The 18,740-nt window shown below is 42.0% G+C and overlaps 2 protein-coding genes across 2 annotated transcripts; one reads left to right on the plus strand and one right to left on the minus strand.

The window, feature by feature from the left end:
* Positions 1 to 3,351: 3,351 nt before the first annotated feature.
* On the minus strand, positions 3,352 to 7,350 carry ghitm (growth hormone inducible transmembrane protein). The gene is made up of 9 exons (XM_070990993.1): positions 7,282 to 7,350; positions 6,753 to 6,911; positions 6,509 to 6,611; positions 6,159 to 6,270; positions 5,904 to 6,045; positions 5,594 to 5,702; positions 5,177 to 5,365; positions 4,077 to 4,248; positions 3,352 to 3,969 (listed from the first exon to the last, which is right to left on the minus strand). Exons 2-9 carry the CDS (start codon positions 6,882 to 6,884, stop codon positions 3,882 to 3,884), a joined length of 1,047 nt encoding a protein of 348 aa, XP_070847094.1. The 5' UTR covers positions 6,885 to 6,911; positions 7,282 to 7,350; the 3' UTR covers positions 3,352 to 3,881.
* Positions 7,351 to 8,205: 855 nt separating this feature from the next.
* chst3b (carbohydrate (chondroitin 6) sulfotransferase 3b) lies at positions 8,206 to 15,079 on the plus strand. Its single transcript, XM_070990772.1, has 3 exons — positions 8,206 to 8,497; positions 12,440 to 12,655; positions 12,859 to 15,079. The coding sequence occupies exons 2-3, from the start codon at positions 12,576 to 12,578 to the stop codon at positions 14,072 to 14,074; spliced, it is 1,296 nt and encodes a 431-aa protein (XP_070846873.1). The 5' UTR covers positions 8,206 to 8,497; positions 12,440 to 12,575; the 3' UTR covers positions 14,075 to 15,079.
* Positions 15,080 to 18,740: the final 3,661 nt, after the last annotated feature.

Consider the following 18,740-nt stretch of genomic DNA (forward strand, 5'->3'; position numbering starts at 1 on the left):
GGAAGAGGCTGGGACAGATTCTCAGGCACTAATCCAGTGACGCATCCCTTCCCTCCGCAGACATCTTCTACCGCACTGCCCTCGCTGCGATTGCTCCTGGAAAACTGCACGAGGAGGGAAGAGAGCTCAGGTTTCACACAATATGGTGTGATCATCACACCTCTGCACACATGTGACAAGTGTACACATAAGGCTCTGCCGCCATCACTGCTGTTAAATCAAAGGTTTTGTGACGCAAAAGAATTCAAGATCATATTGAATTAAGTCAAACAAACATCCAAACATGCGGCTCATTTGTTTCTATTTGTTTATTTGTATGGACACATGGCACATTTGGCTCCTCTCGCCGGTGTTTTAAAGGCTTTCAACAAACTCATTAGTCACATGTAGCGAGTCCCACTGGCCTAAGCTTCCCGTGGCTGCTCTCCTTGGCAGCTCACTGACAAGCCTCAGCTGCACTTGTGGATCTGTGATGCACTTAAAGCCAAGAGGCTTTCTTTGGCCACTTTCACCAGGAAACCAGGTGACCTGTCAATCACTGCGCTTCAAGATGCAAAACAAACCCTTTTATAGTCAGTCAGCAATGTTTGATTTTAAATGATAGCGCTGCTATATGTTTATTCAGCGTGATGTTCGCCACTCAGCACTGACTAAAATTGAGAGAAAGAAATCCTCTGGGTATGAACGACGTAGGCAGGTTAACACCCAGCTCTCAGATTCAGAGAGACACAGCCCAAAAATAAAAAGCTGATCTGATTAAAAAAAAAAAGTAGAAAAAATGTGACACTCTGAAGGCCAAAGTGTGATGTTTTGATCTTGCATCCTTGCCTGTACGTGATGCAAATCAAAAGCCCAAAATTTCATACTTTTTTTTTTTTTTTATCTTTGAATACAATTTCCACTTCCACAGGACAGTTTTGCACCTTTTTCTTCTTTTTTTTTAAAATATAAAAATCATACTGGCTGAGATGCAGGTGTCATGCCAGTGCACGTTTCAGCGAGGTGTGTTAATGCACTGCCTTACTCACTAAGAGGTGCAGACTTGTGCACTTCCCATATTCACAGGTATAAAAATAGTGTCTGACGTTCAGTGACACACTCATACATCTTACTGGTTGGCAGGAAATGATAAATCTGCTCTGTTGACTAAAATATACACAGAATCCGAAGACCATGTTTACAGCCAAGAATTAATGTTAGTCAATATTTGAGATTTAAGGCCTAAAATATACATAAATGTGAGAAGTATGTAAATGTAAAAATGCTTAATTTCAAGTAAATGTCCTGTATTCAAAATATTACTGCACATTAAGCATGATGCGGCCTTTTAGAGTGTTGAATATCTATGTCAATATTGATTACTGATTGACTGACATGTAAGCAACATTTAATGCTGCAGCTGGTCAAGGTGGAGCTGATTTGAACTACTGTTATGATGTAAATTCACCTTATTTTACAGTGTCAGCATGCTAATATTTGCTAGTTATTACAATGCACAAAGTACAACTGAGGCTGGTGGGAATGTCAGTATAGCTTGCAAGTATTTAGTCATTAACCAAAGTTTTGGAGGAATTCCCATCTTGACCTGATGGTGGCGCTAGAAGCAAGATAAACTGATCAACAGTTATTGGCCTACAGTTCATCCTGCGGGGAACATGAATGTCTGACCTGATGAGAGTGATTCCAACTCAACCTGAGGGAGACATGAACATGAGTGAAGTTTCATCGCAATTTAAGAGATGTCAAGATATTTTACGAAACAAATGTCAACCTCTCGGTGGCGCTCCAGGGAAAGTGAAAATGTCTAAAATTTTGTGCAAATTCAAACTTTCACTGTGCAGACGTCGTCCCTGTAACCACGCTGCGGGCACGGCTAAAAATTGACCTAAAAATGAGCTGAAAAACAGTGCAGTAAGAGATTTAGGCTGGTATGAAAACAACTGAAAGTCTGTGTGTGATTATGCAAGAGAAAGAGCTTGTGAGGTCAGAGATCTTCAGGTATTGTGGGTTAAAGTGCTGAGGCTACACAACATGATTGTCCTCTGAACTTGTTTTAAGTCTCTCTCTCTCTCTCGCACACGCACACACACGCGCACACACACACAGATCACATCAAGCCTCTGTTAAGCAGTAAAAAAAAAATGTTGGACCCTAACCAAATATTGGTCATCAATCTGAAAATGACTGACAGAGAGCAACTTTTATCCCCAGTAATGCCAGATCTCCACATGCTGAAGCTTTCCCCAATCTCATCCATTATTGCCCTCTTTATCCCTCCCATCTGCAGGACTTTTCAATACACAGCATACATGAATCATATGTGTCCTAAACGTGAACATGATCTGAGACTGAAACACGTCCGGCAGCTGTGCGCTCCACGTGAACGTGCTTTAATGAAGCACCTGCATATTTACAGATGTTAGCATCTGTTGCAAGTGCCCTGGTTTGGAGGTTTAATTTTAGAGGAGCAGCCAGATGGTGGACAAGAGGATTACTACGCTAAGCCTTTGTCATCTGCTGCTACACACTGACTGTTTATAGGCAAATACAAGGTGGACCCCCGCCGGTCCCTCAGAGTCTGGTCGGAGCTGCTGAGTGTGAGGGTGACAGAGAACCAAATATGTAAAATTTTGTCTTATTTAGCAGCAGTGAGGGATTACCGACAAAACTTTACGCCAACACTTCAAGACATCGCTCACAAGTAATCTTAACTGCTGCTCAAGTCTTTTCAATTATTGATACCATTAGATGTTTTTCAACAGATTGAATGGATTATCCTGTTCCTGGAAAGGTCCATTTTTCTCCCAAACAGATGATCAACCAGGGTCAATGGAAATTTATAAAAAATCGTTAATATATAATCGATTAAAGATGAGTTTATTAGACCACAGGGTCATGATTTATGTATATGAATCATATTAGAGTGCAAGAAATGCAAGGATGCATTTCACCTCAGGATTATAGTAGACATGCATCAAGTCGTTTATGTTAATGAAGACAAAAATCATCTAAATTATTATTCGGTAACGTTCTAGGTTTCAATGAAAGTGTGTTTTCCCACATTACTGACTTGCCATAGCAGCAGAAGCACGGGTTCCTAATAACACTGAGAGGCTCTGTTCTATTCAAGTGTCCCGGTAAGCCATGACCGTGCAGTTACCCAACATGCACTGCACCAGGAGCCTGACACTGAAGCAGCTGAACAGAATTCACCCTTCATTAATTGCACTATTTAATCAAAGAGCTTTTCCTACATGTCAAACCATCAAATCCTCTAGCGGATTATATGATTTCTTCTTAAAATAATTAAGCAACTCATTTACTAAAAACATTTCACCAAAACAAAATACATCACTTTACTTGTTTATTGAGTGACTCCATTTTTGAAATTACTGTATATTTTCTGGAAAATATATGAACTGCTGCCAATCTCTTTAACCAATCACAGAAGTGCAATATCAGCGTATAGTGAAGCAAGTGCATACAGCACAGTCAGTTGTTGTACTATAAGTCTGGAGCGGTCTATGGTTGAAATAGGTGGCCTTGCATACACAATATATTCTCAAACTCTCATTCTTCTGAGGAACAGAAACACCATCGTGTGGAAATAAATACAAAACATAAAGAATAAAAAGAACATCTGAGGCAGGCAGTCAGATTTAACCTCTCTGTAACTCCCAGGATATAAAAGATACTTCAACAATCAAGGTAAGAGCTCTCAATTTTCCCGTGCAGTCCTCCTCTTTGCACACTTACAAAGCACTCATTTATTTACCAGTTACACATGTCACTAAGAGATAACACCTGGTATATGATGCTAGTCATAGATTTTTTAAGCTCTGTGGGAGGTAAAAGTGAAGCTCGAGTCAGGATGCTGCCGTTCACTTCCTTCTGCTGCCGCCGCCGTTAGCCAGGATCATCACCAGTCTCATGAAGATGTTCAGTGTGTCCATGTAAATCCCCATACACCTAGAAGATTCAGAAGAACTTGAGATGTGTACCTTGGTGAAAAACATAACAGTCTGATAAAAGTTGCATTTTAAAGGCGCACTTGTGTATTTCCTGGAGTGACTTACGCGTTGATGGGGTCATATTTCTGTACACCATAGAGTGGGTGTGTCTCTGCCCTCTTGATGACCTTCTGTGTATCGTAGAGGAGGAACATGCTGAACAGGACCAAACCTCCATAGACGGCCACGGAGTACAGGCCTGCTCCGAATGCTGAGGTGGGCGGCAGGAACATTGATCCTGAGGAAGACAAAACCGATCACTGTGAGACTGACAGGTTCTGAGTTGCCGTGGATTCAAAGTGATGGCAAAGAGCCGAAACATTATTCAGACAAGCAGAGACATGAGAAAGTCTTCACATCATTAATGACATTCAGTAGTAGAAGTCTAGCACAATCTAAACAGAAAATGTCATGATCATAAGATTAAGCTATGTATCATTTTACACCAGCTAATTTCTGTAGTTCATGCAAATGAATTCAAACAGAACACGGTTACTCTCCTACTGTGTGATGCCAACAGAATTCATTTGCATAAATCAACTGGATGGATGGGTTTTTATCTTATTAAGAAGTGATGCTTCTCATGTGTCACAATAGGGATGTAACCATGGTAATAACACACCTAATACCTAGTGTTTGGTGCTTAGCTGTAGTCTTTAAATGTCGCTGGAGTGATGTGCATTCACTAAGTGCACATCATGTCTTAAACTCAACAACACAGAGCCAGTGTAATGCAGATGGTACACTTGAGTTTACATACTGCACACTAGATGTTTGGTCTTTATATAGAGATTAATGAAGAGGTAGAGGTTTCAGTGGCACGAGTGTGCTGATGCAGAGAGCAAAAAGCATAATCCTGGTAGATTACTTGGTATTGTGAACACCATGTTTCTCTCGACTGTCAAGGTGGTGAATAAAAGGACCGTCACTGTGGTAACTTTCCAGAGGTGTTAAATCTCATCTTGTAGTATAATAAGATGCTGTGAATGTGGTGCCTGATGAGCCTTCATCCTCATGGATCTCTTTCTCGATCATATCTTACCATATAATTAATACCTGAAGAAGACACCAACATCTACATTGCATTGAATTTAACTTGTAGCATTCAGTGCTGTCTGCAGTGCACCTGACAGAGGGTTTGTGAAGTGAAACTGCATTATACTGACCAATAGAGGAAGCGAAGACCACTCCAAAGCCGACAGCTAAAGGCCCACCCATGTTGAGGAACTTCTCACTTGGGGCACACATGGCCACAGTAGACAGACCTCCCACGATGCCTGCTGTGTACCAGGCAGCCCTCATCATCAGAGGTCCTCCCAGGAGAGTGAGGGGAGCGATCACAGCACCCATCACGCCTGATCAATAAATATGGCAAAAAGACAACTGAATACCACAATCAAAACAAACAGCAGCCAAATACACAATGTCATACATGTAGTCATGGTTCAAATAGCAGCTGTTACTCTGAGCCTTCACATGACTGCCCTCTGGTGTTCACAAGAGGCAACTACATAACAAAAATAACAGCCTAGTGATACAGCATAGCAGATTAACAATTTCCCACTAAGCACTGTCTTACAAACCTGCATGGAGCATCCAAGCGAGGTGTTTGGGCACTGGGCTGTGCTCATACGAAATGGACCTGACCAGCATGCCGGCACCAATCATAGCTGCAAAAGTTGCTCCAATGGCCTGGGGAAAAACAAACACCAGACATTCATGTTATTCACCTGTAAACATGCCTAAAAATGTCTACTATTGATTGAGAAGTGCCAATATTACTAAACCAGCCCTATGTTGTTTTAAACATCAATTTAATTTGTAAGTAAATGCAGTAAAGACCTAAAACCACACGTCTGCCTCTGTTGGGTCCACTTGAGTTATAAAGCTTACCAGCCAGGATCCTCTCATCATCAGACCCATAAGTGCTGGAGTCCTGCTCACCGCTACAGCCGACAAAGCTGTGAGTCCAACACTGCCTGCAAAGTACATGTAGGTGGAGTGGATCCGGTCCTTCACATACTGAGGCCAGATTCTGCAGAGAGAGGGAAGAGCTGGGTGAATAGATGGTTAAAAAAAAGCACTTTCCTCAGACATGTGCTTCAAATTAAAATTACAGAGCTGCCAGTTAAAAAAGCTGTTACTCACACTGCTTTCTCAATGGCACCAATTTCACTGGACATGCCGAGCCCATAGTAGCACAGCGCTCCGAGGCCAACAGCTGCACCTCCGGCCAAAATTATTCTTCCCATACTATCAACTGTGAACACATCGATGATTATTTCATATACACTTTAACACAGCTACTGTCACAGGGAAAGGTTTGATTTGTGCGTCAAAAAGGAAATTTAGGTATTGTGGCAATTTCCATCCAAGGAGGCTCCAAACTACGTGAGCTCAATACATTTAGCCATAACTCTGACTCAGGCTACATAACAGCGCAGTCTATCAAACAGCATGTAATAGTACACTTAATTACTATATGTAATGGTGATTACTTTTAATGGCGGTATCTGTTGCTGGCTCAAAAGCTGCTTCTTTCAGCTGGTCCCTGGTTGTCCTGGTGCGGCGGAAACCAAATCTGGCCTTAGAGGAAAAACCCTGAGGAAAGAAATAAAAAAATCTTACGAAATGGCTAGAATTTCATGTCCAGCATCATCAATCAAAACTGAAAACAATCAGACAGTGAGCAACATGCATTATATTAGAGAGCCATGAATGGCCTGTCTGAGTTAACGTTACCTGCTGGGGCCTGAGCAGGGGTGGGCAGGCCTTCAGGGTGGGTGCTCTCAGGGCTGGGGAGCCCTGTGACAGCACAGGACGGAGCCCAGAGAGAGGAAGACTCCTCAGGCACGTCAGCCTCGCCACCAACATGGTCACAATGTATTATCCTGTATCAGTCTGAACACAGATGAACACAGCGTCAGGTTATGTTACATGACTGAGTTATGTTTCAACGCAGTTTTGGATTTGTAACGATAACAACCACAAAGCCAGTTACGTGACGGAGTTACAGTACTGTCGCAATAACACCGCGCAGATACTAAAGAAAATAAACTTTGATATCATAAACATGTCACGTCAGTTATCTAAGCTAGCTAACGGTAGCTAGCATGACAATAGCTACGTACAATTTAACACTCATTTCGGTACAAAGTCTTTTTATCACGGCGTTTAGTCTCACCAAAAAAGATCGATCTAACTATTAATGCATGCTGTGATGTACGGCTTGTAATTTAAAGAATTCTAAATATAAATTAAGGTTACATACCGAGAGAGCAACGTTAGTCGTTCACCTTTCTAGAAACAAGTGCGCAACTTTCTGACGCAAGTATTTTGTAACCGTCGTGAAAATTCTCGACGCATGCGTCATCATTACGCGACAGGTCTATTGGGACTTGTAGTTCTAAATTCGGTATTGGACGGTAAAAAGAAAAAAGTTTTCAAATCGTAGCGAATACCAATACCACAATTTAAGTAAGTCAATAAATAGATAAATGGATGAATAAATAAATGATTTCAAGCAAAATCCTGTATTCATGTATTTCTTAAGTCAAAGTCCACAGCGTTTTATCAGCAAAGGGTACTTAAAATAGACATAGCAAAAGCAAAACTATGCCACTGATAACACAGACCGGCCTCACTCGGTGTGTAACGTAAAAAAATAAATAAAAAAATAAAAATTGAACATTTTTTTGGTCTTACGGTAAATATGCAGAATTTTAAACTGCAAAGTAACAGCTGTTAAATAAATGTAGTGGACTACAAAATAAAATTTCCCCTTGAAATGTAGTAGAAGTACAGCACTGGAGCAAACTGCTTTCTCTTAGACTTACTCTAATAAAAATCACCTTATAGACAGTAAATGTTTTGAAACGGTCGTACTCTGTCCACGTAGAGTAATACTTGAGACACGCATTGATTTCTTCCGCTAGGTGGAGCGCTTGCCTCTTCTTTTGTTGCGACTACATCAATAACTTCTATAAACACAAAATAGGCCGAAATAACAGCAACACATTGCAGCAGCAGCAGCAGCAGCATCAGACCAACACCTTGCTGTTCATCCTCACATGGTTTCTCATGCGGATTACGTGTATAACGTCTATTTGCTGTATGGCTCATTATTACAGAGACGGGGGGTCTGTGAGGGGTGGTGACAGTGCGCCTTCAGCCTGAAGCTCCGCTACTTTGGACCAAACTTTCCCATGTGATTCACTGGGTCGCAACCGCTGCACAGACTTGCCATTCAGCTCACTGGGCAGCCTGACCTGCAGCCTCCTCAAACATGATCCCATCCGATCCACAGGCTTTACTTACCAAAAACAGCACTCATTTCGGATTGGACTGTTTTTTGTCACACAACTGAAGTAGTTTTGGAAAGTAATGGAATTAATTTCCACCCGGAGTCACACTTTGAGGAAAGGCTGATCAACTTCACCGGATGACCCGAAGCGGGACGCCTTCAGACGCCGCAGCGCATCATGATGGTGGGTATGGAGAGCGGACAAAGTGTTCCTTATAAATAACTAAAACCTATAAACTAATAATATCTCTATCTTGAAGCAACAGAAATCTCCACAAATTGTTGTGGTTCTCTTACAAAAAAAAGTCACATCAGGGAGAGTGACTCTTCTGTAAGTGTCCTGCATTAAGAACGCGTGATTTCACTTTGGCCAGTTTCTCCTGTGGACCTTTAAAACGCAGCGCACGCTCTCCACAGACTATGGTCCATTATCACTGTTGTACAACATTACAGAGGTTGGGCTTCCCCTCCATTTCGGTTCCTGTTTTTAAAATGTTATCAAGTGAGGCATGAAGTTAGAAATTAAAAGCAAACTCACTGCTCTGAATTCACACACACACATATCATGCATGCGTTTTGACGTGCTGCATAGCCACTGCATATACTCTCCAAGTGTAAAATTGCTACATCGTCTCACACATATTGACCAAACAAGCATGAATCTGGCCTGAAATTAAACTTGTTGCATGCATGCCACACTCCTCTCTGATGCTCTCCACCCCTCCCCCTACATCCTGACTGATACAGCTGCGATGCCTGAGATGTCAGGCCGGGACTGCATGTTTCAGTATGAAGTAACGAGATGCTGACTATCAAAGGCCTTGATGATGTATTCACACATTGTTAGGGAATTTAAGGTGATATCCATATATATATTTGAACATCTATGAGCATTTATGCTCATCTCTAACAAAGATCTGGCCAGAAGTTTAACCCACCTTTCTTTAATGAGCACACTCATCAAGTCAGCTGACAGGGACCAATACCAAGACTTAAACTGGCCACAAGCTTTCCAAACAAATGGATAATGACTGAACACAGCTCACTTTGTTTGTCTTTTGGTAAGTGGCCAAGGTACATGCCATGATACACCACATAAAGAAAAAACCTAGAAAAAAATGCACTTTTTGGCAGTTTATGTAATTTTGTACATTTTCTGAAGAGTAAATTTGGATGGTAAAAGATAAAATAACAACATGGGAATATCTGCATTCTGCTAATTCAGTGAATTACTGTAAATATCTGACATAATTTAAGTAGCTAATTAAAAATGGTTTAACAATACATCCTATTGTATGCACTGATGATGTTTATGTGAATTTTCAATACGCACTTTAGTAACTACAACTATCAAATATAGTACAAATCTATTGTACAATATGTCCTTCACTGATATGCAGCATTGCTCACAGTGACTTCACAGAATAACTGCTATGGAAAAATTTATTTTGAAAATCAAGACACATCAATTATCACGCAGAGAGCATCCATTTACTTGTTGGCCACAGATGAAAACACTGCAATGGGATCTTCCGTGTATATATATATATATATATGTTGTACATTTGCAATACTGAGTGTGCACTTGTAACATCTCATGCAAAGTGTGGTCGACTCGGTTGTGTTTAATTTGGCTTCGCATAAGATTTAACATCAAATAAAAGGCAGCTATTAAAAGCATTTGCAGCGAGATGATAAATGGTGCAGCGGCGGCTTTGTTATGAGCAGATGATCAAAAGTGTCATATGCCTCAGTGGTCTGTGAATATTCAGGAATGTCTGCTCATGTGTGCGTTTTTTATTTTACACAGCAGATGCAATAAGCTGAGATAATTGGTGTACATCTAATTTACCATATAAATGACAAAACCTCAGATGACTTATTTTCTTGATGAATTGTTGATGCTGCTTTTCTTTTGCTTATTTTAAAATCACACATGGAGAGACCTAAAAAGGCTTAAATACGTACTCAGTCCCACAGAAATATGCTGTTAGTGCTGTAAATTTACGTCAACTTCTTCAACAGTCACCGCTCACTCATGTCTTAATTTGTTCGGGTGCATTCACCACTGAAAGTAAACTGCTGGACAAATATGTTGTACCGTACCTGCAGATTTACTCAGACCTTCTGTTGGTTTACTGACACAAACCATGACTGCATTTGTCAAATGACCACTGAGGGCTTCAGAACTCAGTCATTTCCTTTGGTACAGCTGACTGTGACCACTTCTACATGACTTGTAACATCCAGGGGGTTAGTCACTGACCCTGTGACGTGTGAGTGACCTGGGAGTTTATGTTCTGCGATCTCAGCCCAAAGGAGGTTTAGAGTCACTCCAGTGTAAAGAGACCTTTGTGGTTGTGGCATGCGGCAGGGTGGTGCAAGACAGAGCTGATTTTTTCCTCCCGGTGAAAACGTGTCTCAGTACACAGGCTGTTCACCTTTTCATTACTCGCCGTTCCACGTCAACAGTGCTCTCTATTGGAGCTGTAAACTTCCCATTCCCTCTCAGAGAATTTCGCAGGCAGTGTCCAACCATTCCCTGTGTTTAGACTGCAGTCCTCTGGCCTGGCTTCTGTGCTCAAAACTGGCCCGGGACAGAGGTCGCAACAGGATGTGAGCACTGGACCCCCAGACCTGGTCGTGTATCAGGCCTTGCGCTTCCTCCAGAGTGCTGCTTGGTTCGTGTCAAACACATGACTACCTCGCTGCAGTGAGTGAGTTGCTTGCTCTGCTGATTAATAGCACAGGTTTCACTAATGTGTCGCTCCCCCAGAGGGTAGACCTGCAATTGTTTAAGAGCGATGCACAAGAAATCACAGACATACGCAGGATACTGTGAGTAGCACCTGACGGATCCAATAAACAAGTGTTTTCATGAACAGAGACGTCTGATTTTGGTATTTTAAAAGGCCGTCTGTACACACTAACTTCAGCATTTTTGTGGGCACACAAAAATAACACTGCCAATTTCCTCAGGGTGCAGACTGTCTCGTTTACTCTTGCCGTGTTATTGACCCTTTCACTGGCAGAAGACATAAGGAAGGATTATGCAGAAATCTGAAGATTAGTCAGGGATCTAAGCCAAGCTGCTGTTATCTTAAAAGTGGAGTAACATCATTTTTTCGGGAATGTGTGAGACATTTCCAAATAGGCATAATTAAACTCACTCTTATCTTCATCTGACTACCCAGTGCCTGCCCTCTACAGACTGACAGAAGTACTGAATGACCTGCAGGCTCAAAGCACAATAATTTATGTCTCCATGACAAGCAGGCTTTCCCCTTCAATTTCAGCACTGTGCAGTTACACCTCGCAGTGTTTGGACATGTGTCCCCCTCAGTCTCAGTCAGGGTTTTAGAAGCACAGCGGCACATTATGAGGAAGCAGCAAACCATTAGCCGACCACCAGATGGTCTACTGTACCAGTAGCCCAGGTCAATGAGGGCCTCTGTTGAAAAGATCTCCTCCCAGTGTTGACATAGAAGAGCAGCTGGCAGTTTGGACCACAGGCTGGTCTGCTACCTATCAGTGGGAGGTAGGATTATCACTCTAACACAGGCAGGCAGTTTTATAGCTGTGGAATTGCAGTTTAATTACAAAATTGTGCTTGATTGCAGTTGTTTTTCTCCTCATTCTTTAAATAACTTCTACAAAGCCCGACTCATAAACACTGTTTTTCTATGTGCACCAGGCTTTATTCTTGCATGGTGGGTGGGCATGTTCCTGAAATGCACTGGTGCACTTAAAGATAACAAGGACTTCCTCGTGGGAAGAACTGGCTTAGATTCCAGTACAACACACTCAGCTATTTTCAATTCTTACCTTCTTAAGATACGGTATTTTTGTCTCTGAGTAAATGTCTCCATCACTGGTTTTGCATCCCAGTACAGTGGTGCTTTGCCTCACAAATACAGGAAGAAAAGAGGCATGACAATGCATCACAGGGCAGTTTTACAGATGCAACAAACGGCTGTCAACTTCCTCATTTCAATGAGTAGTTAAAACAAATACCTGAAAGAGTTTCGACACAAGGAATTGAGAGTGAAGCAGTTACTCACAGCTGTGCTCAAATGTGCATGTGCAAAATGTGTAACTGACAGTTTGATGTTCATTTCATTTACAGGGTGAAACATCGCCTACATCGGGGAATACAAATAACTGGAAAGCTCTTTAAGAAGACGACTGGAGACTTGCAAGATTGGCAGAACCTATTAAGAAGCAGTCTGTAAACGCATATCCAGGCACAGCTACATCCAAGAATGAGGATCAAATACACAATATCCATCGTCTTTTTTGTGACACTTGTTATCATTGAGAAGGAAAACAACATTATCTCAAGGTAAGCCCACTTCAGTGATGAATGGAGTGCTTTTGTGATTTGCAAGTTCTTGGATGTGTATCTCTTCCCAGATATAAACAGATGTTTAACAAAAACTCCTTGAGCAACACAAAATTACTGCAAGTGTGAATGTAATAACATAACTACGACTTCTGTCTGTTAACTTTGAAAGATAATATAACTGATTCCTCTTGCATTTTCAGGGTGTCAGATAAGCTCACCTTAAAGCAGACCCCCCAGACCCCCCTACAGCCCCACATACAGCTGAAGCATAATGGGTCTTTAACCTCCCTCAGCAAGATGGACTCTGCCTTCACATTGATGAAGCGGCGCCTGGAGAACTACAGCGAGCACCAGGGGGTGGCGAGGAGGGGAAGGAAACACATTCTCCTGTTAGCCACCACCAGGACGGGCTCCTCGTTTGTGGGTGAGTTTTTCAACCAGCAGGGCGGCAACATGTTCTACCTGTTTGAGCCGTTGTGGCATGTGGAGAAGATGTTGACGCTGGAGACCGGTGGCACCAACGCCACTGTGGCAGCCAAGGCGTACCGCGACGTGCTCCAGCAGCTCTTCCTGTGTGACTTCTCCCTGCTGGAGAGCTTCATCGAACCCCATCCTGTGAACCATATCACCACCGCCCTCTTCCGCAGGGAGTCCAGCAGCTCTCTGTGTGCGGACTCGGTCTGCAGTCCCCCCATCAAAGGAGTCTTTGAGCCTTATCACTGCAGGACCAGGCGCTGTGGACCCCTGAACCTGACCATGGCATCGGAGTCCTGCCTCCAGAAGGATCACAGGGCCATCAAGTCAGTGAGAGTGCGCCAGCTTGAGACCCTCCGTCCTCTGGCTGAGGACCCACGCCTTGACATGAAGTTCATTCAGCTGGTTCGGGATCCTCGGGCTGTATTAGCCTCGCGCATGGTGGCCTTTGAAGCCAAATACAGGAACTGGAAGAAGTGGGCTAAGGGTGGGGATGTACCCATTGATGATGATGAAGTGAGAAAGCTGAAAGGGAACTGCGACAACATAAGGATGTCCGCTGAGATGGGCCTCAGACAGCCACCATGGCTGCGTAGGCGTTACATGCTGGTGCGGTACGAGGACATCGCTCGGTTCCCCATGAGGAAGGCAAACGAGATGTACCAGTTTACTGGAATCCCGTTCACTCCACAAGTGAAATCCTGGATCCTGAGGAACATCCAGGGCTCCAAGAAGACCAGCGGTGTTTACTCTACACAGAAAAACTCCTCAGAACAAGTAGAGAAATGGAGGTTCAGCTTACCGTTCAAAATAGCGCAGGTTGTACAGAACGTTTGTGGGCCAACGCTCAAGCTTTTTGGGTATAAATCTGTGAACAGTGAAGAAATGCTAACAGATAAGTCCATTAGCTTGATTGAGGACAAGGTGTTCAACTTTTTATAGACTTTGACAAACATGAACTCTGAATATTGATGCAGGAAAAACCTTTCAGAAAACTCTGGAATGATATTTATTGGGGTCTTTTATCCTGATGCTGAGAGCTACATATTTTCTGATGGTGTCCTATTTAAAGTTTTTTACTATTTAAAACAGTCTGATGAAGAAGATGTCTCGTTGAGTGGAAAACACATATAAAGGTTTTGACTCTTGAAGCAAGGGTGTTTGAAACGATATTGAGACTTCACATATGGGTACAGCATGGTGAAAATAGAAAGCTATCTTTGTTTTTGCACTCCGGACTATTTTCTCTGTTCAACACAAACTGTATCGTTGGCTTGTCCTGCAAGCCTGTCAAAATTTATTTCCTTGGCAAATATCAGAGGTCCTGAGGGAGATAGCTTTGGGTTTTTGAACAATAATGAGCTGTTTCAAACACTTCCAGGAACCCCCATTAACTATTTTTGTCCACCAACTTCTGAGTTAGCGACATAAGCTGCTTTTACACCAAGAAACTTGAAGTGAAATGTTTATGCATAGCCAAAAAATGAATTACTTTGTAATTTCAACATGAGATTGAGAAGAAATGTCCCATGACTATTTATTTATTCTCCTCTTTGCTAAAAGTCACAATGACTCCAGCTCTGAATGTGCTCCACAGGTTCTTCTCCCCTCTTTCGGGGTACTTTTCTCGCACATGTATATTGTAGTTTGCTGTACATGCATGTTTGTAATTGGCCAAAAGTTGTTTGAAGTTGTCCTCGGGACTGTAAGGACTCATTCTGTAAAAACAGATGTTTACACTGACACTGTATGCAAACATTCCAACTGCAGCTGGTTTGCAGGATTGTGTGAGGTTGGTCGGCAGGTCTCTGTCTGTTGACACAAGTCTCTTGGCTGGTGATAAAAAGGGGCCCTGATACTTTGGCTTGCCAGACTGTTTGCTGATGTTCCGGTCTGTTCCTTTTGCATTTTGTTTGTTACAATAAACTTTCTTTCACATTATCTGTTAAACATCTCACTTTTGGCATGGACATACTAAAAAACTGTTTTAGTTTTGCATTCAACCACAACTTCTGTATTTTGTCATCTTTGTCACTTCTCTTTTATAATGGTCAGAGAGGCGAGGCAACAGCAGCACAAAAAGAAGCCAACGTGGCAGAGGACTGTAATAGATGTTCAGAAGTTACCCAGGTGGTTTAAAATGAAAGAAGCACCTCTCAATACAGTCCACAGTAAAGAATTAGCAAAATATATTCAGCTGAAAGCAGTCCAAAGACAATATATTTAACGTTTGACCTCATCAACTTCATTGATTTTGGTAAATATCTGCTTATTCTGAATTTTACGTAGAAGTTGTGACAGGAGCAACTAAAGACTGGGAAAGTTGTGGAATGCTCCAAAAACACCTGTTTGGATCGTTCCACAGGTAAACAGGTTCAATGGTAACAGGTGACAGTATCATAATTGGATATGAAAGAAGCATCCTGGAAAGGCTCAGTCGATCACCTCTTTGTGAACACGTGACTGGATAAAGATTTATACATGGGCTCAGGAACACTCCGTAAAACTGTTGCAGGTAAACACAGTTCGCTTACAAATGATTGCATTCTGCTTTTATTTACTTTGTACACAGTGTCCCAACTTTCCTGGAATCGGGGTTGGAGACTCAGCAGCACTGAAAGAGCATTCACAGATTATTTGCTTAACAACACTACAAACTTCGGCCTGAAAAACGACCACATTTGAATCAACACCTCCCTGACACAGTCACAAGACTTAAAGTCTACAGGCATGCTAACTACTCGGTGACTGTACTCAGACACAGTGATGCTTTAAGGTAAATGCTAACATCAACATATGAACATGCTCACAACGGGAATGCTAACATGCTGAAGGTAGCCATGTCCACGGCATGGTTATATGATCATAAAACGAAATATTTGACTAATGAATGACCTGATGTTGGCATTGGAAGAAAAGTTCAAGTTGATTTATTTATCCTGAGGGGAACATGAATGTGTGTTATTACACGAATTGCCATGAAATTTGTCATGGAAAACCATGTGGTAATTTTCAAAGACATTTCACTCAAGAACCACAAATGTCAACTTCATGGTGGAGCAAGATGAACAGTATAGGATAAATCATTTGGGCAGCACAGATATCAGCACCAAATTTCAGAGCCTTTCAATGGTTGTTGAGACATTTCAGTCTGGAACAAAGTGGTGGACCAACAGAACAATATCCTTGAAACCACTCTGCTATAGTGGCTAAAAAGTGAACAAAAAAATGCTAAAGGTAGCTTTTGTTACAAGGTAGTTGTATTGCATTGGGCTGTAAGGGCTGAGTTATCCTAGAAAAGAACTAGTTGGATGATATGTTGTCTGACCCCCCCATACCAACATTGGAAATGTGTGGGGGAAGGGTTTTTCCCAAACTATTCAACCATCTGGCGAGCACATCGGATAGAGTATAGTATCACCTTAAGGCTTAAGCTGTTATTTGGTTCACTACCAGAGAGACTTCTAATGGTTGCTTCACATTTGTGTGCATATAAGAGTTTGCTGAGCTTTGTGCAAAGAAATACATATATAAAATAAACAGTAACAGTTTTAGTTGTGATACACAACCAATCACTGATTTCCAAACCTCTTCACTCTTTGTTTGGGCGGTTGATTGAAGTTCCTGGCTTTTTTTTTGTTGTTCTACCTAAACCAAATGTTTAAGCTTCATGCATACTGATTTGTTTCTCTCAGAGGAGGCAAGAGGGAAGGATACTGTGGAGGCTGCCTTGCCTTCCAGTGTGTTTACCACTGTGGGCCCGGCTATTTAAGTCTGCAAACCTAGTAATTACCTCAACTTTACATATAATGTGGTTCAAGTCATTTTCGTCCACCTGACCCCACCCGCTTACAGAAATGCAGGAAGGCTGTCATTTATGCAGTCTCTCTCTTTCTGCCTGATCCTCTGTTACACAAAAAGTGCCTTTTTTTGTTTAAATATTTATTAATTCACTCATCTGAGCTCTCACACATTGCTAAGCAAAGCCCCCTCAATGCACTTGAAGTATGTTCATTCATATCAACACATCATTATGTGGTTAGTTTGGGCTGGCTGGTTCTATTTGAGCAAAAAGTGTTCCCAGGTCTGCAGCGTTTGAGTCGAAACCTAATGAGGAGGGATTCGGCATTCATAAACTCTTATATTGGAGTGGCTTTATGTGGGATGTGCGGAGGGTGGAGTAACTGTATGGTTGGAGCAAATATAGAATAACCACTTTCCACTGAATTAAAGCCTTCCCACCTCCCCTCTGCAGTAAAACGAGGGCATTTAGGTAACCCCACCCTCCCCCTCTGTTAAATGGTGCCCTGCCACATCAACCATGAGGGGTTTGATATATGTAAAACAGGCTGAGCAGAAGATCCGAACGACACCGTGCTGGAAGATCTGTGATAAACAGACACAAAATTGAGTTAATTCAGACGTGTCTCAGAGCTATGCATAAAACTCGTGCTGTTGCAGGTGATAATGATGGCTGAGGAGGAGACATAAATCTAAATACACTGTAAATTATCTCGCACCGAGGAACACAATTCATAAAACTCAGGTTGTTGCATGTGATAATGAGTGACTGTGCGAGGAGTGGGCACAGAATTTCAATGCACTACACTCACTGTATGCAACTGATGAGCAATGAGGAGACAAATTAAGTCGTTTTCATCTGTCATATAAAACCGGTGCATTGGAAATGTCACTATTATTGAGTTTTCTCTCATCTTCGGTGATTTCCCAACCATGCATAAAATCCATATGGGCAGTTTTCCAGTGTATCAGCAGAAGTTGCATAAGGGCCTGTGGCAACCTTTGCATAGGAAGCACTTCTTGGCCAAGATCATGCTGCTTTATATAAAACGTTGGCCATAAAACCTGTTTTTCACAGGCATTTATTGACATGGGATCAAATGTCACGTGAGCTGTCTCGCTGTTATTAAAGCCAGACATTTTTCTAATTTTCAGCTCAAACGGGAAATGGTAACCTGGGGATTTATGAGTGCTGTTATTTTCTTCTTCTTCACACATACAGCCATAGACAGACATCAAACATCTGATGTGGTTTAGCTGCTCCGCCACCGCTGATATATTTCCTGTCAACATGGCTAAAAAGCAGCGTACAAAGGAGTATGACCACCGGCTTTCCTCAGTGTAACAGCACAAACTTATCAGCCTGTCAAATCATTCTCTATATATGTCTCTCGCTGTTGTCCTTATCTATGTAGCCAATCATCTTTCATCAGGAAGTCAGCAACTGTTTCAGCACGCTGTGTCACAAACGACTTTTGAAAAGACCATTAGGCAAAACTTGACTGAAGATATTAATGTATTTTTATCACGAGTCATTGAACTATTGAGTGACATTGCTAAATTTCTTCACAACGCGACTCTCTGTGTTGTTGTTTTTTTTGTGCTCCCTTGTGGCTGACCACGCCATAAAAGCCTCTGACAGAACGGAAATGGACACCCATTTTCTCTGAATTTAGATTCAACAAAACATGTGAGAAGTGCCCCCGAGACATGGGCAGAGGCTCAAGCTGTCTGACCATTACAGCCACCAAAATGTATAAAGACACGAAATAACAATAATTGTGATGAGTGCGGTAGCTTAAAAAAT

The sequence above is a fragment of the Chaetodon trifascialis genome, chromosome 21, assembly GCF_039877785.1.
Source record: "Chaetodon trifascialis isolate fChaTrf1 chromosome 21, fChaTrf1.hap1, whole genome shotgun sequence".
NCBI classification, from domain to species: Eukaryota; Metazoa; Chordata; class Actinopteri; order Chaetodontiformes; family Chaetodontidae; genus Chaetodon; species Chaetodon trifascialis.